The 27738-nt window shown below is 40.7% G+C and overlaps 1 protein-coding gene across 1 annotated transcript in view; it reads left to right on the top strand.

Annotated features, from left to right (window-relative positions):
• Nucleotides 1-27738, top strand: part of si:ch211-158d24.2 (multiple epidermal growth factor-like domains protein 9) — a 50607-nt gene that overhangs the window by 3964 nt on the left and 18905 nt on the right. Inside the window, 3 exon segments of the mRNA XM_039803161.1 lie at nt 1056-1193; nt 1196-1256; nt 22983-23122. Coding sequence (XP_039659095.1) covers nt 1056-1193; nt 1196-1256; nt 22983-23122 — 339 coding nt within the window.

Genomic DNA, 27738 nt, shown 5'->3' with positions numbered 1-27738 from the left:
AGAACACATTTAAACAGTTTAAGCTGACCAAAATGCTGTACAAACAAGAACTAAGGTGCTGTATTAACCCTTGTTTAGAGAGCAATTCTCAACAAAGTAAACGGAAGTACATAACGACGGAAGTAAACGGAAGTACATTTATTTAAAAATTAACTTGGTTACTTGGTTTTCATGGTCAACTTTGGTACCAATACCAATACCGGTACCTGGAATTCGAGAGCTGGGAACCAATGGTACCTTTTTTCGGTAGCCTACTTTCTGTCTATAGTAACAAAAAAAATAATTTCAGTTGTAAAAATAAGTCCAAACCTTTTGATCCTATTTACATTTTGTCAATTATTTAGAACATTTTACTCACCACATGAAATCCGATCTGTACGGATGACTGATCAACTACTCTACAATACTGTATACTTTACATCTCTAACATTTATTTAAAAATAGAAAACATTACACATATATTGTATTCATAACATGAGGTATGGGCTGGGTCCGGATTGACCTACCGCTCAGTCCCAATGTGGACCTTGGTCCGGACTTTTAGAAGCCCTAATATACAACATCAAGTAGTATAAAACAAATCTGATGCCAGTGTGCATAAATAATGCTTATTCAAACGTACAAATCACTTTCAATTACAGTATAGGATATAGAAGCAGGCTCATGGCTGAAATGACGCCTGAAATACACATGCCCAGGACCTATACATGCACATTTTCTATAAATGCACAAATGAAGAGATGTCAGAGTGAGGGGGCTGCCTTAGAACTGGTGCTTCAAGCACTTGGGGGTTCCTTGGCAGTGCCCAGCTACCAGTCCACACTCCGTACTTGGTCCGTACGGGTACTTGAGCCGTCGGCCCTCCGGTTCCCCAGCCAAGTCCCTACGGACTGAGCTACCTCCATCCCCAATAAATCCTCTAGTGAAAAATAAAATCGTATTAAATTTTGTTTAGACTTGTATAGTTATACCTCTGCTTATACATCTCATTCAGTATTTCCCATTTCCTGTCTCTCTCTTGCACTGTGACACCCCCCTCCATTCCATCCACCCAGAGGGTCTCTGTAACTGCAGCAGTGGCGCTGAGGGGATTTTGGACCCGGATGAGTGTGAGCCGAGCACCGGTCAGTGTTCGTGTGTGTCGGGCTACGCCGGTCTGCAGTGTGAGGACTGCGAGGAGGGACACTTCACCAACACAGCGGCTGCCTGCCCTGCGCCTGTGACTCCTTCGGTGCAGTCAGCCACCTCTGTGACAGGTCAGGCTGCTTTCTTTAGCGTTTTCACATGAAGTAACACTTGTAGCCATGTTGGAGGTGTGTATTTGTTGTGTCAACATACTGTAATTGAAGACAAGTGGTTCATTTCTGTGCTGTGTTTGGCTGGAAAGTGGTCCTCTCAGCAGTTATACATTTGATTGAATTTGTATTTAGATATTGTTAACTTGTTTGCCTAAATTAAGGAAAAGTTAGGTGTGTGTGTGTGTGTGTGTGTGTGTGTGTGTGTGTGTGTGTGTGTGTGTGTGTGTGTGTGTGTGTGTGTGTGTGTGTTGTGTGTGTGTGTGTGTGTGTGTGTGTGTGTGTGTGTGTGTGTGTATATATATATATATATATATATATATATATATATATATATATATATATATATATATATATATATATATATATATATATATATATATATAAATATATAAATATATAAATAAATAAATGTTTTGTGATGTATGCTCAAGAATCTTACGGTGTCTCACAATTTTTGAAAAAGCTCTTTTATTGACTTCTCTGTTTACCGTCATAACTGCTGACTCACTCTTCTTAACCAGCTGGTTGGGCTGCAAGTAATCAAAAACTGCTTCAGTAGCAAAAGTAGGCTAATAAGTAGCCTTACCTAGTTGGTTGCAGGCCACATTTTGGCCTTTTGTCTTGGCTCAAAAACTGACATCCATTTAAGAGTTTGGTCTCATTTTAAACACATTGCGGAAAGCTGCGACCTATCGCAAAATACACTTAGAGATTTTTTTAGGTTAGCTCAAAGAGAATATGAGTAGAAAACTACACTTTAAAATAATAAAATAATGTTGGAAATTATTTTTTTTTATTCAACAAGCAATTTACTGTATTTTAGCAGAATCCTGAAAGCAGCGGAACAGCAAAACTGAGTACACTTTAATATCTGTTTATTTATCGCAAATAATATTGTTATCTTTGTTTGGGAGGGGAGAGGGAGACACACCTGACGGAGATCTGCACTCTACTGAGTGCACTTCTCTGGTTGCATATGAGTTCCATACACATTTGCTAAGGAACCATGTGATTTAGATGGAGGTAACAAAACTGTCCGGCAGCCAAGCATAAACAGAATTCTTGTGTTTACGTATTAGCTTGTGTTTAAGTTTAGTTTTATTGTTAGAATTACTGTAGACACGTAGCCTATATATAAAGATACAGATGGTTAGCTTATTACGTTTTTGTGTGTTGTCACATCTATATTTGTTTTGGACCCAAGACACTGGCTGAACTTGGACTTAATTTGCATAAAAAGCATGTGATTGGACTTATTTGGGCAAGCAGCAACCTTATTTGTGTATTTATTCAACTAGCCTTCATGAGTAAATGAGAACCAATGTGTTGACCACAGGGGGACTGTGGTTTATGATGGCAAGCCCACCACAGCATTCTGCAGTGTGGGAAAAACAAGACCGCTAATTGTGTCACTGTGATCGAAACTTGGAAACAAATCCTGTTTATTAGACTGTTGAGATTTATGTTGAACATTAGTGAGTATTTTCAGGTATCTATCGATTAGGGTTGGGCATCGAGAACCGATTCCTACTCGAGAACCGATTCCTTCGTTTCAAAAATTATGATTCCATCTGAATCGTTTCTTTATTGGAATCGTTTGGAGGATTTGGTTTCAAATCTGATCATGGGTTCCAAATTTAACATGCGCAAGTTTTGATTTCCGTAGCGGCCAGGCGCTTGTTGTGTTGCAGCCATGGAGCACAGTAAGCGGTGCTCTAGTGTGGCTTTATTTTACATTGAAAAAGCCCCGTCAAACTGCAACCCACCTTTGAATCAAAATAAAACTTTCCTCTTACCCGTTTCAACTCCACCACTCAAAGAATTGGAATCGAGAATTGATAAGAACCGGAATCGAAAGGAAGAATCGGAATTGGAATCAGAATCGTTAAAATCTAAACAATGCCCAACCCTACTATCGATGTACAATGTACTGTATGCATTTTATGTGCAGTGGTTTTTCATTACAAAGCCAGACATGGCCTCTGGAAGATATGAGATGTGCCTGCAAAGTGTCTACAGCTAAAGGAGTACTACCTTTCACAGCAAAAGTGCTGTGACCTGCCAAGCTCAAACAGACTGTCTGCTGTGAATTAGTGTTTGTTATCTCATAAAGACTGATGTTCTGGGGCTCAGCTTTGCTCAGTTCATCATAACACCATAGCCCTGCAGAGTCATTATTCTGCTCATTGAGTAAGGCCATCATCCCGCAGGCCTCCCTGAAGGCAGCACAATGTTCAGACACTGCTTACCCCTTTAAATTCCAAGCCAGAAAACACACGGCCGACCTTACATGCAGTTTCTCCACAAGTCATAAGAACTGTGAACTTGGAAAAGAAGCTGCGTGTGTGGGTTAGGAACGTGGTAAAAATAGCGGCTGTACTTTCTGCCTCTAACCATGAAAAGGAATGCTGCTGCTTTTCAAAAGCTTGAGTCCAATGTCCAATGTGTGGAGGATTTGTTTTGTCATGCTCTGAAAAATATGTCACAATGTAGGCTTACATAAGATAAATCCTAACAGGTGTAGTCCTTTGCCTGAAATGCTGTGTCGAGAGGTTAAATTCATGTAGGTGGGAAGGTCCAGGCAGGAGGGTTATTTCGGAGCTTTCACACAGTAACACAGCTAATACAGTCCTTCTCAGACTGTCTGAGCCCAGCCTGGTCACTGCTAACCCGGCTAGCCTAGCCCCCTTTAGGAGTTTATCACTGCGAGTTACACAGATTAACCAGATTTCCTACCCCCCCAGCCTGCTACTTACGGTATCTTTCCCATTAAGTAATGAGGAATCCAGCCGAGATAAAGCCAGTCAGTGCTTTACTTGTGTCTACTGCTATGGGAACACAATGCAATGACAGTGAAAATGGAACCAATTATATAGTGATTTGTATAGAGCCAACAAGCTGCAGAGACATCTTCATACCTTAAGAAATGTAACACAGTGGGCTTTACTGTCTTCTTCCTGCCAGAGAGATGCACACTGGGTAGATGTGTTTATAGATTTCATGAAAAAAAATGACAGTCAGTACATCATTACATCTCATCATACCTGGTTAAACCTCCAGCCAACTTTTAATTTGTATCATTCATCAACAGACCACAATCCATGTAAGATACTGTAGCTAAACTGAGAACTATTCAAACAATGAACATAAGACATGATGCACGTATGGACACCAGAACAAAGTATGCAAATTTAAACATTACTGCCATGTTTGTTGTCAATGTAATTCCAAAATCATATCAAAAACCAAATTGTAAAAATTGGATTATGTGCCATTGGTTACTTGACAACTAGTACTGTCCAATATTCCGGCATATTGCCATGTCAAAAGTAGAAAACAACCAGCATCTCCAGCAAACAAAATTTGCATTGCCATGTTGAAACAGGAAATTGTCTTCCCCAAACTGCTGCCAAAAAGTTTAAAGGGCACTATTGTCTAAATCACCATTGTAAACTGTAGCATTAAAGGCGAAGTCTGGCCAATTTTTTACGTTAATCTTGATCGCTATAAATGTGCGAGTACAGTCGATAGGAAAAAATAAATAAAACGAGCCAAATCGGTGCTAGTAACACGGAGCTGCTGCAGCTACATGTAGAGCTCCAACTTAGCTAAAACTTCAGTTGTGGGGGCATGATCTAAAGAGTGCCTTTGTGTCTCTTAACAGACACAAAATACAATTCAAATGTCTGTGCAACATGAACAGGGCTCTTACGTGACAACAAGATGCGTTTTCAACTCAGACATCCTGCCGGTAGTTAGCTCGCCCTGCTAGCTGCTGTCTGGCCTTCAGTGTGTTCAGCCAGGCTTCAGTGATAATCAACACGCAGCAGTTCCGTGTGTAGTTGTAGCTCATCCATTTTGTGTGTGATCGATCTAGCGTTGGTGAGTAGGAGGCTTGGCATTGGCGATCTGTCGGCCTTCGTCGCCTGCCACGGCCGACAACAATCCACCGAGCGCCCGCTGTTCTGGCTATGTCCTCCAGAGGACAGTTATTCTTACTCCAAGCTTCTTCCCTTGTGAACACCTCCGATCTTCACTCTTCACACACAACGCTCCGATCTGCACACTACTGTTTACCTTTTCCTGCTACAACTGAATTCCCATGGGACTTCAGCGTGAGACTACAGCTATCTTTCTCTGCTATCACTGTGCAAGGCACAGACATAATATGGTCCGTTTCCATGTAGTTACATAGTCGCTGATATGGTCAGAACTACTACAGTGCTCAATTACCTATTTTTGATGGGGAAATAAACTACAATTTTTCGCTGCGAAGGCATGGCCGGTCCTTTGGAGGATATCCACCTGACCAGTGGGCGCCCATTGGATTGTTGTCGGCCGCGGCAGGCGAGGAAGGCGGGGAGGAAACTGAAGCAAGTAGGCCGGTCGGGCCAGCTAGCCCGGCTAAGGAAACGACCAAACAGATCGCCACTGCCAAGACTCCTACTCACCAACGCCAGATCGATATCACACACAATAGATGAGCTACAAATACACACGGAACTGCCGCGTGATCATTATTGCAGAAGCCTGGCTGAACACAGACTCTCGGACGGCGGACAGCAGCTAGCAGGGCGAGCTAGCGGCAGGATGTCTGAGTTGAAAATGCATCTTGTTGTCACGTAAGACCCCTGTTCAAGTTCCACAGACATTTTAATTGCATTTTGTGTCTGTTAAGAGGCACAAAGGCACTCTTTATGTTATGCCCCCCAAAACTGCTGTTTTAGCTAAATGGTATCTCTGGGCATTAGCTGCAGCAACTCCAGTTTGCTAAGACCGATTCTGTTTGTTTTTTTTTTCTATCGACTGTACTCCATATTTATAGCGATAAAGATTAACGTAAAAATTGCCTGGAGTTCTCCTTTTAAGAGTCATTCTTCATTGGAACTAGCCCCAGACCAAAAGTACACCGGGTCATACAGTGTAGGACACATGCAGATTAACAGGAGCAGTGATAGCCTTTATCTGCGTCTAGTGTTAATTTGCACTTTTGTTGCGGTCCCCTAATGTTATAGGAATGTTGACAGTCCCTCTAATTTCTACTCCAAGAAGAGCTGACTTGGCCAGTGTGCTTTCTTGATTTCACTCCATCATTCTCATTTACAACCAGTTATGATGTGTTGTGCTGATAGACTCATGCTGGTAGACACAGGTTCACTTTCAGATACCCGAGAACTAACTGTCAGCACAGCATGACGGAACAGCTGGAGAGTTCAGATTTTTATTGACAAAAGACAATCGTACATGTGCAACTCAAGCATGATTTATACTTCTGCATAAAATCTACGCCGTAGCTACGTACGTAGGTACGTGGAGACACAAACCTACGCCGGACCCTACGCCACAGCCTGACGTGCACCTCTCGAAAAATGTAACAACACGTCGCGGCTTGGCAGCGTTGCATTTCCCCCGACTCATTTCCTGGTTCTCCTTCTCCATAAACAACGTGCAATCAAGGAGAGGGTTAACTTTTCCTGCTCCAGATTTCCCACCGTGGTCAGAAAACACCGGGGAGACACTTTGTTTCCTCACTATGACTCTAGAGTCACTACTCACTCTGAAGATAATCACCATCACTCTCTCACTTCTCCCTCGCTCTATCCCCTACTCCCCACACACATGCCGGCTTGACGCGCACACAAACGCACAGGTATAAACATCAGGCCATTTACGTAGGCTATGGAGAAAGCTCTGCGTGGAGCCCCCGCACAACCATAAATCACGCTTCAGTCTGAGTTGTTAAGGAGTGTTTGCTGTGATGAAGCAGACCCACAGATCCCCTCTAAAAGGCTCTCTTTTGTGAAGACCTAAGATCTGGATTTGTGCCTGGCTTTGGTTATGACGTGATGCTGACTCTGCTGCACACACTGAGCTCTGTTAAGAATGTCTCTTGCGTTTTTGAAGTCTGTTGTTGTTGGTGGTGCATTTGTCTGGATAACTGGCCAAATATAGATGACATGACATCACAAGGAGATATTTCCAGCAGCTAGGACTGACTGTAATAGAAGATTTATTTTCAGCTATCTAAAACATCAATGTAGACATCAGAATTCTGCATCACTTCCTTTTGAATTAAAGAGCAAAACCTTCTTTCTAGTGCAAATATTTTGCATAGTCATTCAGCAATATCATACAAAAAGAAACACCCTATGGAAGATCATTTTGTTCTCCTATAACCTCAAAGATGCAGAAAGCACAGAAACCAAAACACACATTTATTTTTGAGTAAAGATCACTCAATACCCTCAAACTATGGATCAGACTTAATTCACTTAAAAATAAAACCCACTTTGCATTTGGACTCTACTTTGCCGTCAAATGGCACCATTTGTTCTCAGTGTTGGATTATGAAGTTGAGACTGCTGAATGACCGCAGAAATCCCAGCAGGTACATGAAATGTGGAAAGAGCCATCCATCAGTACAAATGAGCACCAAGCTCATATCAGGGCCTCAGGTTGTTGATTAACTCAGCTTTCACCAGAATTGCTGATAATGACGTGACCTATGCTCACTGGCTCGACAGTGGAGGTTTGTCTTTAGCCAACTAGTACAGGGCTCTGCCATTCAGGGGAAATGTAGTGTGCATCTAGCAAAAACAAAGCTTGCTGTTACAAATAGATTTTGATAGCCAGCCTTGTCTCTGGGAAAAATATCAAAGGCTTATATTATTTCTTTTGGCAGTCCAGGGGCCCATTTCAGGAAGGAGGTTTAACAAACTGAGTCTAACGCTGAACTCTGGGTTGATTTTACCCTGAGATGGGAAAGTTTTGGGGTTTGCCGACCGTTACCTTGAAACCATCTAGCAAATAGACGGTACCATAGGGTGATTTAACATCACCGCTCATTTTACACACAGTTTAACAACAAAACTAAATGAGTGAACATTACTAGCTAGCTACGGTTTTCATGTTGGTTTTGAGCGGTATGCACCCCCACTAACCTGGAAAACTGTTTTAAAACCGTAACGTTAATACAGCGTGTCGGGGGAATACAGCGTCTCCTGCAACGGGAGTCAGAGGCAGAGGGGCCGTCACAGCAGCGTTCGCTAACGTTAGCTTCTTGTCTCATCTGGGGTCTGATAAACCGTAAATTCATCAAAGTCAGCGTGCCCAACACTATTTTCCAATAAACTGTAGCTGTCAAATTTCAGATTACATGTCGCGGCTTTCATCGCTGTAGCTATATCACTTATTGAGTGAAGTAGTACTCGCACTGTTGTTTATTTGGTTGCCATGACTTTGCGAGTGATGACGTCCTGTCACTGTTCCAGTTGCTCTGCTCACCCTAAGGAGAGAGAGCGAATGACAGTTCGCTTGAGTTCAGTAGAGCACACGGCTCTACGACTTTATTACTTTTCATAAACAGCCAAAGGAACGGTGGTGCGTGGTGTACATAGCGTAAACCCTGTTGTGCGTCTGCCCTATTTCTGATCCCGTGGCGCTGGAAATTTTACTGTGGCACACCGCCACTATGCTATTAACATAGAGGAAACACTGCATGGGAAAATTAATCATGATCAAATACAGAACAAGAATAAGGGCGTTGGTAATGCTAGAAAATATGTGTTTATATGTACGTGTTGTCCGACCACATTGGAAATAAAAATTGTTTATCGTTGTTCTACACAGCCACACTCTAGGGTGTATATTTTTAGACAGTGTATGAAAAGTGACAGAAATAGTATAGTATAATACACATTATACATACAACAGTGCTTAAGAAGTTGTTTCATTACATTTTCAAGCATGTTTTAAGAAAACCTTTGAAATGCATTTTCATAAACTGCTTTGGAGCAAATAAACTGGACTATAGCCTAGTTTGGTCAGAAGCTGTTGCTAGAGGCTATGCATGGCTGTAATCTGCCAGTAAACAGTGTCGAAGTAGCAGTTGCTAACTGGAAACAAAACAAGTCTCCTTGACTATCTAACCATCTGCGAGTGAAAAATGAAGAGGTCTTCAGAAATGTGGTGGAACTGGGAAAGTTAATTGTTGTTTCATGTCGGCTTTGGCCATGTGTCATGCTGTCTGGAGACAAAGACACGTTATGTTAATATCTGGAAAGGCGCCGACAGCGGAAACGGCTGATCAGTCCTTTTTGTCTTTTTGAGTTAAATGTTTACTACGTCAGAGTTTAATTGGCAACGGCGTTTCCATATCCCATTTCGCATCAAGTCTTTTTCGACAAAGGCAACAACCACCTCAAGCGAGTGTAAAAACGTTTTTGCGAAATTGAGAAAGCTTTTGTAATGCAGTACTTCAAAATGTACATCAAAATAATGTATTTGGAAACACGGCTAGAGAGAAGTTCAGACCCGGCTTACTTTGTTACCTTCACGCAGCAGGACATGTGGGCGTGAATGTTAAATTGTCTGTTTCAGAAAGTTGCAGGCATTGTTGGACATTACCCATCCCCCATTCTGATAAGGGAAAGGTGTGAGGGGAGGGGGGTTTCCAAAGTTCATCTGACAAGCTTTTCTGATGAGTATACTTGCGCCTATAATAATAATAATAATAATAATAATAATAATAATAAATAATAATAATAATACATTTATTTATTTATTTATGAAGCCCTTTTCAAAACAGCTGTTATAAAGTGCTTAACAAGACAATAAAAAACCTTAAAGTGCTCATATTATGCTCATTTTCAGGTTCATAATTGTATTTAGAGGTTGTACCGGAATAGGTTTATGTGGTTTAATTTTCAGAAAACACTATCTTTTTGTTGTACTGCACATTGCTGCAGTTCCTCTTTTCACCCTGTGTGTTGAGCGCTCTGTTTTAGCTACAGAGTGAGGCATCTCACTTCTGTTCTATCTTTGTTGGGAGGCGCACATGCTCCGTAGCTAGGTAAGGACTACTAGCCAGTCAGCAGCAGAGTATGAGGGCGTGCCCTGACAGTTCCTAGGTAAGGACTACTAGCCAGTCAGAAGCAGAGTATGAGGGCATGCCCTGACAGTACCTAGGTAAGGACTACTAGCCAGTCAGAAGCAGAGTATGAGGGCGTGCCATGCTAGCAGCTAGGTGAGCATTATAACATGTGTTACAAAGTGACCACGTTTGTTTCTGAAGTAAAGGCTGGACTACAATAGAGCTGTTTGGAGCAGTTGGTGAACAGTGTTTTCTGTTGGAGATGGTAAGTCCCTTTGGGGTGGACTTTGGGCTTTTTCACTTTGTAAACCTATAACATGCACAAAAAAATATAAAACAATAAAAGAAAGGGAAAAGGCATAATATCAGCACAGCTTACAGTCATGTTAACGGGTGTGTGAGGCTGCGATGCTATCAGCTAACCTCAGCATGCTAACAATGACGATGTTACCATGCGGATGTTTCATGTATGATTAGCTGTTAGCATGCTAACACTTGCTAATTAGCATTGAAACCAAAGCTGATGGGAATGTCATTGTTTTGCATGCATTTAGTCTGTCAAGACCTGGCTCAGGTGGTCATAACAAAGAGGGAGATGACACCAAGTTCAATGTTTAAACAATACCTTACCAAATTAGACCAAATTAATTATATATAGAATGGGATATGGAAAACCGTGCTGTAAGGTGTGCTTGAGTGGCAGAGGTGAGTGTGTGTTGGTGTTGATAAGCGTTTACTTAGCAACAGGCAAACCTAGGACAACATAACCAAATGAAACCAAACCATAGTGTGCCTGTGGAGACAGCCAGAGCAGAGAGAGGGGAAGAGACAGCGGATACTGCAGCTTAAGGAACCTCCGCACACCAGGCCCAGGGAGCTGAGTTGCTCTAATTAGTGACCTGCAAACGGAAGGGGAAGGTTAGAAACACACACCTCCACAATGTCAACAGCAAAAACACTCCAAAATAACACCACAGGGGGCATCACAAGTCATAAACCAAAGTATTGGTCAAATTGTAATTTTGCCCAGATGTTGGTGCTAGATGTAAAGTCAAAGGATCAATGAAGTCATTTGGATTAATGAATAAAATCTGTAATTGCATCTTTATTCAATGTTCTTAACAACCCTAATGACATTTCCTGCTCTTGTTGGCTCATCATGTGGCATTCTGCCTGCAGTTCTCCTACAAATCATGTGATGTGAAATGCACACACAGAGGTCATGCCAATATTTGACAAAAGAGCTGAATTAACCACTTGTATCCATCATAACATTTGTGTCAGCACTGTATTTGGGTCAGCTCCTGTGGGCATTGTCTGTAAAGGCCTTTCTTTTCACAATACTGTATGGAAGGCGCCACAGTCTGTAATGAAATATTGATTTTGGGTGCAGATGTTTCCGCCTCTGCATCATGTGTCACTGCAGTGGATGCATCATTGCCATAAATCTATCTTTACTCTGCATCAATGCATCCATCGCGGTGTCTATACTGGGCACAACTGCTAGAGGAAATGCAAAACTTGTTGTATTTTTACCCTTCAGTTTAAAATGAAATTTTTTTCTATTATAGCAGTGCTCCAGGTATATACTGTAGATGTTTTATATCAAGTTGCTTGTGTTGTGGAATTCCAGCTTATGAACTCATGCTCTGTAAGATGAGACAATGGTACCCCAGGTTTCATTCAGGTCAGTGTCCAACATAACCTCATAACCTTTCCAGGCAGAGAAATACTTCAACTCTCTGCCTCCATAGATGACGGGAGACCAAGCAGCTGTATGATACGACGGTGCTGCTCATCCTGCCAAGGCCATAGAGAAAGTAAACTCATAACACATTTTGTCTGTGCGGAGATATTTGGGCACCCGCAATATCTTTGTTTTCGTTTGAAGGTTCAGCTAAACTTAACGCCTCCAGCATGAGTTTAAAGCACCTTTAGGAAGATAGGAACTTGAGAAGTTGGGATGGCACCCACACTGTTGTGCCCATATTATGAAAAAAAAACACTTTTTCTGGGATTTGGGGTGTTATTTTGTGTCTCTGGTGCTTCCACACACATACAAACTTTGAACAAAATCCATCCATGCTGTTTTGAGTGAGATACAGTTTCTTAATGTGTCCTGCCTTCAGTCTCCGGGTGAGCTGTTCAAAATCGGCCCGGACTGTGACGTCACAATCCAAAACGAGCTGGCTAACCACAACCGTTAGCTCGTAGCGTTAGCTACCTCGTTCTCAATAGCAAAGCACTGCTACAACACACACAAGTTCACCATAATCTACAAAAGAACTACTTACATGTGCGCCCTCATTTAGAAGTCTCCCAGCTAATCCTGCCTTGTAACTAACCAAAGTTGGAGAAACAGGCTTTCTTTTACTGTCTCTAGAGTTAGCTAGCTGACATGATCTACATCTGAGCTACTGCTCATGTGCGAGTGCAATCAAAGATAGTACAGAAGAAGAAAAGAGGTCTCACTCTGTAGCTAAAACAGAGTGTTTTTTGAAAATTAAACCATGTAAACCTATTGTGGTACAACCTTAAAATACAGTTATGAACCTGAAAATGAGCATAATATGGGCGTCTTCATAAACTTCTCCTGTGTAATTCATCAAAGTCTCCCGAACCTTCACGTGTGTGAAATGAGTTGTGCTGCTCCTGAGATTTTCCTTAACAGCTTCGACAATATATATAGTGAAAAAAGCCTTGCAGTCATTTTTGCAATTTTTATTGTTGGCTTAAATATCTGTTGCAAAGAAAATATATAAAGTTTAATAGTAGGCAGTGTTTCGGTACTAGACCATCTTCGGGCAAAAAGGCGGGATTTTGCCTGAAGATGGTCTAGTACCAAAACTTTGCTACTATTAAACTTTATATATTTTTTGCAAGTTAGACAGCATGCAGGAGTTTCTTTGCAACTTTTGACCTGATTGTGATATGTATGTGCAAAAAAAAATTTTGTACTCAAATATCTGTAAAATTCTTTTAAGAATCAAACATGAGCTGGTTTTGCAGTTTGAAACTAAAATGTAAAGCAACAGCACCTGCTTTCAGTCATGTGTTTGACGAGCGTGCGTTGCTGCCTAATCAAGTGGAAGCAGAGAGCTCACTCCCAGCATCCTGCTGTCACCAGAAAGCAGCAGTGGGCCGCAGGACTGCAGTGTTGCAGTGTTAGAGCCACGTGTCCAGCTCCTGACTGATGGCCACACTCAGGCGACCTGCAGTCAGTGGGCTTCACTGCACTGCCCCATCTGTGGCTGGGTGTCCAGTGCAGATACACAGATGTGCAGGACTTATACTGCATTCGAATAAATGCCTCATTCAGTAGGGCTGAATCGAATTGCAATTTTTCTGCCAGATATTGCGATACTGATTCGATTTGCGATTATTATTTTTTAAGGTATAGCTAAATTTCAGTATTAACATTGTATCGGATAAAACGTGTCATGGAGCATTATAACATAAGACACCATCTGAACTGCTCTATATTCTTATAAGGATGAGAACATAGATATGAACTGCCAGCAATACATGTTTTTCTTTTAATAAGCATGAAACATTGAATAGTCAAACACAGAACATTAATCACAAAAGCTAAAGTAGTAGTAATATAATAATAATAATAATAATAATAAAACCATTTTTAACAATACTTTCCTGTAAACCAAAATTTCAGATAAGCCTCAGTTCAACAGCAGCATCTACATTTTGCACCTTCTACCATCATGTTAAATAAAGTAATTAAAGATAAAATGAATAATCCACTGAAAAAAGGACATTTCTGTTAACAATCTGTGATATGTATATCCAGCATTTATCTTGTGAAAAAAAACAGTAAATATTATAATAAAAGGAGCAATAAAAAATGTTACACCAAACATTCAAAATTCTAATTTGATTAATCGCAGTCTTCACGATTAGCTAATCACATTCATTTAAATCCAGATTTCAATTTGAAAACAATTAATTGCTCAGCCCTACCTCATAGTTATTCATTGATGTTCAGACCCTGATGGAATGTGTTTAGCATAGCTTAGCACAAAGACTGGAAACAGGCGGAGACTACCGAGCTTCCAACCCTAGCTCCTCCAAAAGGGAAAAATGTAATTCTTTTCAACAACTGCCAAGTTTCATATTCGCACATTATATCCATTTTGTATTGATTGTATCCACTTTGTATCCATTATACCCATTATATCTACTGAACATGTATATAAATAGAGATTGTGGTTTTAGGAGCAGTTAACACAGATCTATTTTATTGACTTAAAAACTGCTCTGTCCAGTGCCTGAATGCAGCATCTCTAACTTTCTGTACACAGAGAAGGGTTGCTGGCTTTGAGCTCTGGTATACCTCTACTGTCAATAAGACCCAACTGACTCCTGAATGGATTTGTGACTAGCGCCCTAACAAGATACAACATGTAAACCGGACAGGTTTTAAAATAGTTTTGGCAGGGACGATTCCAGGATTTTTTATGTGGGGTGGCCCAGGTGATTTTATCAGAATACAGCGTAGAAAATCTGCTTAGAAATATTGGATAGAACAACACAATGTAATTTAGCTAAATAAAACACATCATCATTATTAATTTCATTTGTTTTTATTTTTATTATTTTTCTACAATACATTTTTTACGGGCTCTTAAGGCAAAAATGTAGATAGTCGTTATTGAAACATTAATTGGTCATATGTCAAGGGTTTGGGAAGATTTTTTTTTTTTTCCACAGAACCGTATAAAATTTAAGTTCAATACACTTACAATAAACTTGCCTCAAACTTCAACAAAGAAAACATGGCTGTACACCGTTTTCAGATAACAGGAAATGGAACAGAAATAAAGTGCAACAATTTATTTCATACAGCAACAAGTGCTCTACAGCGAGTTCAATATGTTTCTACTTCTAAACTGGCCTCAACATTTCAACAAAGTACACAGTTGTCATACAATGTGTGTTTAAAGTAGATATCCGTTTACCAAATGGAAAGGCAGCGATTGGCAGAACAGGAAGCAAAGTGACACTACTCTGATCCAATGGAAATCAAGTTTGTCAGCTTGACAGCACTCTAGCCCAATGGATTGGGGGGGGGGGGCAATTATATTTTATTTATTTATACAGGTGCCACCCCTCTACTCCTGCCCCTGAGTGTTGGAGTTGGCAGTTTCCGATTGCCTCCAGTCTTTGTGCTAAGCTTATACTTGATTATCTTTTTCATTTATAATTAAATTTTTCAATCACTTAAGTGTAAACTTCCAACACAAACATATCGACAGATAATATAAGCTGTAACCGCTAACAAAATGACACCTCTGACTCTGGCCAAGATGCCAATTTCACAAACTTTTGGAATTGTTAATTTGAAGAACCGCTCAATCCAAACATTTCTTTATAGTTTTCAGTGGAATGTTTTAGCGTCTCATGAGCGTTTTCCATTTACACATCAGCATTTGTCAAACCTGGCTCTAACCCTGTTGCATGCACTGTATTTGTTGTTTCACCACATTCCATAAATATATTATATAATGATAATAAACAAGCTAGAAAGCATTCCAAATTCCACCAAAGTGACATGACTGTCAGCACAGTGAAACAGAGATCACAAGTCCTGCTGCTGTTTTGCTTAACACACCCTTTCAGGGTTTTGGCTGCCACCCAGCAATGCAACTAAACCTGCTTACTGTAGTTCCCTGTTTTATTTTTAAATATTCACCCATTGGTAATTAAACTGGCGATCACATCCTTGTTGCACAGAGGATGTTTGCTCTTATCCGACACATGTTACAGCCGATGGCCAGTGCTTCAGCAGCAGCCGCAGAAATGGGGTTAAGCTTTGTCGCCCATGTTATACTGACCTACTTAACATGCAGATCTGACGCAGAGCGGCTGGGCCACTGCAGGGAAATCGCACCGAAACCATAACAACCCCCTCCTCCTGGCCAAGATGGCACAAATTAACAGCAGGATTACTGATCACCGAGGGAGAAGGTTTCAGCATCTCACAAGTACGTTTGGGTTAGGGCTGCACAAAATATTGTGGGTTTTTTTCATTGTGATATCAATTTGCCGCAATAAACGCATCATGAAAGGCTGTGACGTATCGCGAAAGACACTCAGAGATTTTTGTGTTAGTTGAAAGAAAATATCAGCAGAAAACTGCACTTTATAATATAACTGTCATTCTTTTTTTTAGTGGTGCGTTTTTATATTCAATGTACAATTTGTTCAATAAAAGAATGTTGGAAATGAAAATAATTTCCTTTCATTTGTTTTAACTCAACAAGTATTGCAGATTTTAGTGCTGCCTCAGCGTGGCTGGTCGTCATAGCGACTGCCGTGGGCGTGGCTTGGTAGCGGTGCATTTCCCCCTTCCCGACTCATTTCCTGGTTCTTCGTCTCCGTAAACAACATGAAATCAAAGAGAGAGTTAACTTTTACTGCTCCAGATTTCCCACTGTGGTCAGAAAGAACAGAGGAGACATTTTGTTTCTCTCACTAGGACTCTAGAGTCACTACTCGCTCCAAAGATAATCGCCTTCACTCTCTCACTGATCCCTCGCTCACCCACTCCCCACACACCAGCGCACAAGTATAAACCTCAGGCCACTTGTTTATAGCGTATGCTACAGAGATAGCTGGAGGCAGCAAAAAAACACCGCTGGCTAAACTATTTAAAAACGCTGGGTTGGTCAGGACACCCCCGTCAATGCAGTGATCAGTGATGATTCTTTCCGACCAATCTGTAGCCTGCAGGTTTTCACGTCACCTTTTCGGCTCGCCTCAGCTCGCTTGGAACCTCGACTGAGGTGGTACTAAAAAAAAGTACCTGTTAGCAGGTACCAGGTACTTTTTTTCGTAATGGAAAACCAAAAAAGGCGAGTAGAGTCGAGGTGAGTCGAGCAGGTACCATGTAATGGAAAAGCGCCATTAATACACAAGGTAACGAGGATGAAACAAGGGCAGGTGACACGAGGGCTCAGGAACAGGTGAAACGCATCAGGGTGGGGAAGACGATCACAAAGGCGGGAAAACACAAGGCAGGAAGTAAGACATGACATGGGAGAAAACGGACTACAAAATAAAACAGGAAACTGAAACATAAAACATACACAACCATGACAGTAATTACATTTTCGATTCAAAATCAATTGGTTAGGGAAATTTCACTTACAATACCAATTTTGAGAGAAAAGCGAAAAAGAGATTCTTCCGCTGTAAATTGTTCAAGCAAGAATCAACCCTCAAATATTTTTAATAATTCACCAGGTAAATGTCTACATTAAGACTTGGCCCTGAAAAAAAACACAATCCACACAATATAGTGCAACTGTGACCATGTTAAAGAACATTCTTGTAAAATAACTATACCTTGGTGAACAATGTAAAAAAGCCTTCTCCCTGACAAACTGACGGTAAATTTGGCCGATAAAAGGTGACTGTGAGCCGGGTACAGAGCACCGCGAGGTTACGGTTATTTCAACTCATAATCTCATTGAAATATCGATATTATATGGACATCAATATATGAGGATATATCGTCTTAGATTTTGGATATCGTAATATCGTGTTATGGCATAAGTGTTCCTGGTGTTAAAGGCTGCATTACAGTAAAGTGATGTACTTTTCTGAACTTACCAGACTTTCTAGCTGTTTTATTATTTGCTTTTATCCACTATTGTCATTATATCCACATTATCGGTGATTATTCTTCAGAACTCTCATTGTGTTCATATTTTGTGAACGCACCAGATGTCAACCTCACAATATTGCCGAAATATCGACATCGATGTATTTGGTCAAAAATGGTCTATTTGATCTTTTTTCCATTTCGCCCAGCTCTATTCTATCGTTCTCGTTCTTCTTTCATTCCCTAAGTAAAAAAATAAGCTGCCGTTTTTCAGAGATGATTGGGTACAGGTTTCATCTTAAAGGAAAAACGCATAAACATCAGAGGCAACAGGCCGCCTGGCCTTCTGGGCATGCTGGATACTGCATAGCATCCCAGCCTGGAAAAACTGTGGGAAGCAGGTTTATTCAATCTTCATCAGCTGATGATGAGCACTGACAGGAAAAAAAAGTAATAAGCTAGGGCTGCACCTTACAATAGTCTTCATTTTTGATTAATCTGCCAATCATTTTCCCAATTAATCTATAATTCTTTTGGTCAGAAAATTGTGACAAATCATAATTTCCTAAATCCCAACTTGATGTCTGAACCCCAAAGACATTCAGATTCCCATAACAATATATTATTATTACATAAAAAACAAATGCATATACAGCACACAAAATTTGAACATTCCCAGTTACATATCCAGGTCACATTTCTGTATTGGTTAAGTATTGTTTTCTTGAATCTATTTTTGAACTGTATAGTATTACAGCTCTGTTTTGATTTCGTTGTTTAGACCATTCCATAAGGTCACCCCACAAACTGGAATGCACAGGCTTTTAACAATAGTTAAATATGAATGAACCTAGAAGAAGATATTCCCCGTCCTATGTTGTATGATGAATCATTTTGTTTATCTTTTAAACCTAAAGTTTTGCAGTTTTAAATTGAGTAAATGTCCATACATTTCAACAATTGTGAATTCAAAAGCAGATGATCAGTGTGCTCGTGATGCCCCGTGTGATTTATTATCCTGATTGCTCTTTTTTGCAATGTGCAAATATTTTGTAAGGTGCTCTTGTAGGTGTTTCGCCTAACTTCCACAAAGTATAACAGAGATGGTAAAATATGCGTGCCGTACAAAGTATGCAGCGTTTTCTGGTTCAAGAAGTGGTTGTTATGATGCCACTTTGAAATCAAGCCCTTTGCAGGGAGTGAGTGGAGTTTTGGCTGACTTTCTCTTTGACAGTTGGACATTTTCTCTCTGACTTCATTGCATTAGAGTCACGATGCTGTGTGTGTGTGTGTGTGTGTGTGTGTGTGTGTGTGTGTGTGTGTGTGTGTGTGTGTGTGTGTGTGTGTGTGTGTGTGTGTGTGTGTGTGTGTGTGTGTGTGTGTGTGTGTGTGTGTGTGTGTGTGTGTGTGTGTGTGTGTGTGTGTGTGTGTGTGTGTGTGTGTGTGTGTGTGTGTGTGTGTGTGTGTGTGTGTGTGTGTGTGTGTGTGTGAAGCCAGAAGAGTGGGGACTGTTGATCTCCCAGCCTTGTCCCAAGCAGTGCCCACGCCCCACTAAGCACTTGTTTTAACAAAGCCCTGATTGTACTAAGACCCACGACTTCAATTGTTTTGAAGTCATTGTCCTCAAAATGTTTCTGAGTCCATTGTCTGGGTTTGAGGGCTGATCAGCCTTGAGTTAGCATTGAGCTTTTCCTAGCAAATTATCTTGAGTGTGGGTGGGATCACAGGGCCATGGATGATTTGTCACTGGGAAGAAATAAAGCCTCTCACTGCCACTTACTATTCCGTCATGCATTAATGAGCATGCATCTATTTAACAGCCAGCTACGCCGGTTGACGAGAGTGCTGATCCAAACTGGGAGAGACACATTAACAAATGAAATAAGTTATTTATGTGTGTATTATTGCTGAAGAGCTATAATGTAATTGAATTTAACTCTGCTGGAGCATTCTTTGAGGCATTATCACTGGGATTTTCTCAGTTGAGAGCAATCACACTGTTATGTAAAACACATGAAGCCAATAAAATGCTTTAATGCTCATTACTTTGATTTCTTGTATTTAGTTCTGTTTATAGCCCCACTGATACTGGATTGTTTGAGGCAGATACTGCCATCGATATTTCGGCAGATAATATATATTTTTAAACGTAAACTAATAACACAACAACAAACTATCTTGATACAGATCTTTGTGATCGCAATACATACTTAGCACAATATGTTTTAGTGTAAATATGTACTTGTCAGTGCTCTTTTGTGGATGAACTATGTAATGGTGGCACTTTTTCTAATTGACCTACGACCTAGTTGTGCTTATAAATGAAGTTTCCAATACCAGTATTGGAAATACCTCCAGTACTGCCTAAAATGCTGGTATCTGTATCGGCGAGTGTACGAGTCTATGCACCGATCCGATACTAGAGATGGTCCGATAAAAAAATTTTTTGCTTCCCGATACAGATTCCGATACCTGAACTTGCGTATCGGCCGATACCGAGTACCGATCTGATACCAGTGTCATATATTTTATTATGTTTTAACAACTGTATACTACTATCCCTTTATGGATGTGATATGATTTCTATCTTTGTTGTCAGTCTGGCTCAGGTTAAACTCTTGGTAAAACATGAACAAATACAAACAATGACTGCCACAGAACTTTCTTTTATTCTCCAGTTACAGTCAGTTATAACGGAAAAATAACATAAATAAACTACTTTAACGTAGATTTTCTTTAGGGCTTTATTACGTGGAATCGGATCGGTGCATAAACTCCAGTACTTCCCCATACCGATACCAGCGTTTTAGGCAGTTTCGGTGGCCAATACCGATACTGGTATCTGTATCAGACCATCTCTATCCGATACCACGTAATTTAGCTAAAAAAAAAAAAACTTCTTTGAAGTGGTTTATGTTCTTTTTCCGTTATGACCGATTGTCAAACTAGATAATAAAAGGCAGTTCTATGGCATTCCTTTTTTTATGTAATTGTTCATGTTTTACAAAGGGTTTAAGCTGAGGGAGGCCATACAACAATGATAGCAATCATATTACATTCATACAGTTAGTAGCCTAGTATACAGCTGTAAAATATATATATATATATATATATATATATATATATATAAAAAATATATATATATATATATATATATATATATTTTTTTTTTACACAATGGTACTCTGTATCGGCCGATACGCATGTTCAGGTCTGGAAATCAGAATCGTGAAGGAAAGAATGGTATTGGAACATCTCTATAAAATGACGCTGGTCCAAGCCAACCCCACTCTGTGACCCCTCTCATAACTTCAAATGGCCACATAACTGTTATTGTGATGTGTTGTAATTTGTTGCACAGAAGCATGAGTCAACACGCATAACCATTAAAACTACGACGAACATGCAGTTTAGCAGTTTAGTTGCAACAGAAACGAGCAGCTGAAAACTAACACAAACACATGCTTGTCTTCATGGACACATTGATTCCATGGCTGCACTGACGATTGTGTGCTGAAATCACTGGAGCCGCTAATTGGAATCACTGGAGCGGCTTCCTTCCTGACGCTGTAATGTGACAGGGAGACAGATGGTTGATTTCAGAGTATTTTCAGTGAGAGTAGTGCAGTGCCCGTTTGGAGCGCGTGCCTATTCAGAAAGGGCCGATTGCTTGGTTCCCAGTATTTTTCCCACAACGTTATCTCACTATAGGCGCGGTTCAATCAGTCGCGGCTCGGCTGCAGCTCTTGTACCGATTCGGGCAGGGGAAGGAGGGAGCCCGGTTCAGCCTGCTGGAGAAGCCGCCCCAGTGCCTAGTGATGGGTCCTGGGTGAGAGAAGGAGGGAGCCAGGCTCAACCTTAAAACAGCGTGCAGAATGGCAGGAGAAATGTACGCAACCGCCGACAACAATGTGCTGGAGAGCTCAAGAGCCCTGGCGTTCATCTAACATGTGTCTGTGTACGATTGTGTTTGTATGTACGGCAGACAGCTTTCAGTGTTTCATATTTTGGCATATGACTACTATGAGAAGTCCAAATGTCTGCTGTGAAAAAGGTCCATTCTACTCTGCCGTAGGCTTCTCCCATTGGTTGGCCAGGTCCTTTTGGCCCCCAGGTGGCGCTCAGGCTTGTCCACGTCTCTTAGCGCTCTCCTGGTCCAATGGTTCTTCAGTCGCTTCCATAGGGGGGAGCGTACCTATAATTCATGTAACTCTTACGTGACTTCTCACATGACCACACTCAAAACCGTTGTTTCACAACCTATGTCTCTCATCCTGTCTCTAGGTATTTTGTGCTTTTCCACTGTCCCATACTGATGTAACCTGTCAATACCAGCTCATCATGTGCTAACAGGGAGGGTAATGATCTAAACAAGCTTGCACACATATTGCAAAGAGCATCATTGATTATCTAATCAAGCTTACACACACACATTAAAATGAGCACCATTGCACTTCTATATTTATTCCACAGTTCCTATAAACATGTAACCTCTCAGTAATGTCATTTTGGTATTTAGGCACATTATCATGTTAACTTAAATTTATTTCTTCACAATATCCACAACATTCCACTTACGGGATTGCTCCGGTGCTGCCCGACTAAAACAACTTTTGAACGTACACATGTTCCATCAAAACAAGTTCCTTCCCGAGACTACAAGCCCAAACTATCTGTATAGCTACACTATTTGTAGGTAAGCTCATGTGTTTTGTAATTTTGGTAGACAGATCCTTTAGGTACAGACAAAATGACAAAATTAAATCCGATTTGATGCAGTGTGGTGCTTTTCCCTTTTCTATACTCAACTTACTATGTCTGATATGTTGTCTGTATGTTTATTTCTTGTATGTCTGGTGAGCCAAAGGAAAATGTCCACCCCGGTGGACAATAAAGATTTATTCTATTCTATTCTATATTCAACCCTGTTAGTGGAGAAGCTGATATGATACTAGATATGATCTAGATGGCTCTGAACTGTAAGTGCTTCCAACATGCTTCAGACCTGGAACAGAGTTATAGGAAGCAGATGGGTGAATAGGAGAACCTGCAGGAAGTCAAGTGTAGAAACAGTCTGGACATCAGCTTCCATGACTGAAATCCAAAAAGCAAACACCGGCTTGGTGTTGATGTAATGAAATATCTGCATTTTGCACACTATTGATATTTGCTTCTGTTCTGCCCCTTTCAGCTCAGGGATATGTAAGTGCAAGACGGGAGTGTATGGACCAAAGTGTGATGAATGCCACCCAGGCTTCTTCCGCTTCAGCAGCACTGGCTGCCGGCCCTGCCAGTGTCAGAACCACACCAACTACTGCCATCCACAGTCCGGTGAGTCTGATGAGGACACCCAATACATTTTAAAATGCTCAATGGTGTTTTTTGTCCCCAACTGCTCCTTCCAGGCAGCGCTGCGACCGCTGCCTTCAAGGCACCTAACCCTAACCTTAACCATAACCATAACCATAACCAGTGCCTCCCAACCATTGGGGGCAAAAAACACAGATACACTTTTAAAATGTTACACTCTTTAGACTCTCTGTTGTGACAATCATCCACTCTGTACCATTCAAATCTGTGTGATTTCTCAGTAGCCTATGTTTCCCCCTCTTAAACCCTAAAACAGTGACAACACTGATCTATTGATTCCTGCAATGAAAGGAGCAGCTGTATCTGCCTCTTTCAGCATGCAGTTCTTGTGCAAACAGACTCTGCATAAGAAAGCTGAAGCTTAACAGTCCAATCTTCACCTAAATGCTCATTAAGTTCCCCAAAAATTGAACTCTTAAGGCTTTGTGCAAGTTAACACCCTGGCTGCTATACGCCTAAGATTATCTGCTGGGTTTAATAAGAGACTTGGAAAGTACACAAACCCTCCAGTTTGTCTGAAGTAAATATTTACTGTGGAACCACAACAGAAGTGTGATATTTAGATGGCAACAAGGAACTTGAGGATAACAGGAAAAGTGCAGAATCAGAAGCAGACTAACTGTAAAATGTTAAAAATGTAGTGTCACAAAGCCAGTTTTCAGTCTGGTCTGTGTGATTTAAGCTGGATTCATCCTCCTCTGTATCCTTGATCACATAAATAGGTTTGGGCAATGTATTTATATTATATCGACATAGATATAGGAGGCTCGATATTGTCTTAAAGTTTGGATATCCTAATATCGTGATATGACACAAGTGTTGTCTTTTCCTGGTGTTAAAGGCTACATTACAGTGAAGTGATGTCATTTACTGAACTTACCAGACTTATAGCTGTTTTATTATTTGCCTTTAGCCACTTAAGCGTGATTTATGGTTCTGCGTTAAATCGACGCTGCGGCTACATACGTAGGTACGTGGTGACGTGCACCTCTCAAAACTACTCTACGCAGCAACACAGACGGCAAACAACTGTGATTGGTCAGCTCGGCCGTGGCTTGGTAACAGTTGCATTTCCTCCGACTTATTTCCTGGTTCTCCTTCTCCATAATCAACATTAATTTAGGGAAAGGGTTAACTTTTCCTGCTACAGATTTCTGACTGCAGTCAGAAAGAACAGGGGACACACTTTGTTTCTTCCACTATGACTCTAGAGTTTTTACTCGCTCCAAAGATTATCACCATCACTCTCTCACTTGCTCTACCACACACACACACGCACACGCCGACCCTGCTATTCTCTTAAAGAGATTGACGCACACACCAAACACACAAGTATAAACTTAAGGTCACTTACGTAGGCTACGGAGAAAGCTCTGCGTGGAGCCTCAACAGAACCATAAATCACACTTAAGTCATTGTATCCACGTAATTGATGAGCACCGCAAGTCAACCCTACAATATCGCCGCAATATCGCCATCTATGTATTTGGTCAAAAATGATTTTTTTCCATGTGGCCCTGCGCTACATGTAAAGGAGGAGTGCTGCTCAAGCTTTGAGAGCAGCGACAGGCAGGGGGACGGTGGAGGGGGGGCAGCTGTTATAATGCAGGGGCACATGGAATTGCCGGAGCCTGGCCTGGCCTCGGTGTTCAGTGCTGTGGATTAACATGGCTCAGGTTCGCACTCACACAATAACACATTGTGCAAATGCAAATGGTACAGTGTCCCAAACAATAAACATGACAGGGACTCATCATATCCAACAGGACGGAGGCAGATGGTCCCCACACTGACCCATAGTCTTCAACTGAAATATCTGAAGAAAAATGAAGATTTTCAGTTCATCATCGAGAACATTTTCAGAGCTGCAAAAATGTATTGATTAGTTGTCCTCTATTAAATTAATCGCCAGCTATTTTGATAATCAATTGGTTCGAAACGGTTAAAAATGATCTGATTGCAGCATCTTAAATGTGAATATGTTCTAGTTTCTTCTCTCCTCTGTGACCGTAAACTGAATATCTTTTGAGTTGTGGACAAAACAAGACATGTGAGGACATCATCTTGGGCTTTTTGGCAAAACACTGATCCACATTTATCATTTTCTGACCTTTTATGGACCTAACAACTAATCAGTTCATCCAGAAAATAAATGATAGATGATTTAAAGATCTGCTCTATCAAATGGGGGTGTTTGGAATGCAGTATTTTGCTTCAATTGATATCATCATAAATTTAAACTTTATTATTTATTCATGTTTTGGCATTTTAGGCCTTAATTTGATAAGACAGCTTAGACGTGAAAGGGGAGAGACAGGGGGAATGCCATGCAGTAAAGGGCTGCAGGTTGGAATTGAACATACGGCCACTGCTTCGAGGACTGAGTCCTGTACAGTACATGGGGCGCACGCTCTAGCATACCTGTCAAACTCGAGGCCAGCGGGCCAAATCCGGCCCCTCACAAATTTTGATCCAGCCCGCAAATCAATTTTAGTTGTGCGCCAAACCAAGAAGACAGGAAAATGTTTGCAAACCACAATTACGCTTCAGACAAAGCCGAATTTGGCAGATTTGCCGACTTTGAGACTCAGAAATTCCCACAGAAGCAGAGAGTTTGTATATTCAGGCTGTGGAACAGGTTGCTGTGAGTCAGCTGTGTGGTAGCCTACTTTTAAAAAATCTGATTGCATTGTTTTGCTAAATTCTATGATTCACTTTTTGCTGACTTTTTTAGGGCTTTATGTGGACCAAATTGTATGTAAAAGAGCTATCTATATGAGACATGCAATAATACAGTCAAAGATATTTGACTTTTTCCGATTAAATAAAATCATTAATAAACTATACATGTCTGGCCCCTCATGTGATTCTCGTTTTCCAGTGTGGCCCTTTGTGAAATTGAGTTTGACACCCCTGCTCTACCAGGTGAGCCACACAGGCGCCCCATGAATACACACTTTTAATTTGGTCTAATTTCACTCAGAAAACCCCTATGTTATCAACAAAAGTCGTGTGAAAGCAGTTATTTCTCATCACTGGTCTACAATTTGGTGTAGGACAGCACTTTTCTCCAGGCCAAACCTGTCTGCAACCAAGGATGTAACCTGTAATAGAGGGTTTGCCGCAGTAACTCTAATGTAACATATTAGCAGCTCCTCTGTTGACACTGGGTCAATGCATGGTTGGGAGTGGAGCCTGCTGACTCCTTCACGGCTCATGGTTGAAACGGCTGTTAAGTAGAGAAACAGCATGTGGACAGGTTTAGTCATGTCCACATAACCTCTGTCTATGATCATGGAGGCACAACAACTCAACCACAGACCGAGACTCAGCTACACACAGCTCACATATTTACAATAACAACAAGTAATGACTTTATTGTGGGAATATAAAGTTGTTTATGTACAAAGTAAGTATTGAAATAAAAGCAAACTCATAACTTAAATGCACATAAAATTGGCCTAATTAAATTTAAATTAATTTTACCCAAAGCGACTGACAATAAGTTCATTCAACCCAAGAAGTGCAAATATGCTGAACTAAAATAGAACAGAAAAGAATAAAATACAGTTTAGTGTCCCAGAGGGGAAATTTGTCTTGGTCATAGTGCTACAATCTGTTGCTTCACAGCACAAACATGGAACAGAAAAAACATTCCAAAATCAACATAAAAACATAAACGTAAGATCATCAAAGCATCTTGGGACATAATGCAAAGACACATACGACTGTACAGACAATACGACATCTTAAAAAGTGCTGGTGTATTTATTGCACTGCTTCAAGTGCTTCATTTAGAGACCATACGGCACAGAGGTCCTCAGAGTTACTGCAGGGGGGCCTCCAAATCAAGTTTTATTAAGTACAGGAAAATACTTTGTACATCTATAACGTGAGACAGGTGCGTCGGATTTTAAGTAAGTAGGTCAAGCAGTTTTCCCACTAACGGCCTTCAAATCATATCTGTCTGAGCTCCTGTCCGATCCCTGCACGTGCTGTTATTCTTTCACCCGTCTTTCACATCACTTCACGTTGTCCTTGTCACGCCCAATTTGCATATTTACACAGATGCACATCCTATTCTGTTCTCACTCTTTTGCACCTTTCATCTGCCCTGATATGCTCAACTGTTTTTCTTTTCTCCCCGCTTTTGTATCACACACTTTTAGTAGACTCTACTGATCTACATCTCTATCTAGAACACAATTCTGCACTAAATGTATATCAACTCTTTACCACATTTCAGCATTTTATATATGTCAATTCATATTTACATTGACTCTTTCAACTTTTATACAGTCTGTCTATTCATGCATATTGTGTTATTCCTGAACTATTAGCACCTAGACCACTATTTGTTCTAACTGTATATTGACTCTTCACTACATTCAGCATTTTATATAGACTGTCTATTCATGTTTACTGTGTTATTACTGACCTACATCGCTAACTAGACCACAACTTGCATATACCACAACTGTATATTGACAATTAACTACATCTCAGCAATGTTACAGACTGTCTGGTCATGTATATTGTGTTGTTATTATCTTATTCACTCTTGCATATCCTCCAAC

Source organism: Perca fluviatilis, chromosome 6 (assembly GCF_010015445.1).
Source record: "Perca fluviatilis chromosome 6, GENO_Pfluv_1.0, whole genome shotgun sequence".
Classification (NCBI taxonomy): domain Eukaryota; kingdom Metazoa; phylum Chordata; class Actinopteri; order Perciformes; family Percidae; genus Perca; species Perca fluviatilis.
The sequence above is the reverse complement of the archived record's forward strand: the minus strand, read 5'-3'. Positions and strand labels throughout refer to the sequence as shown.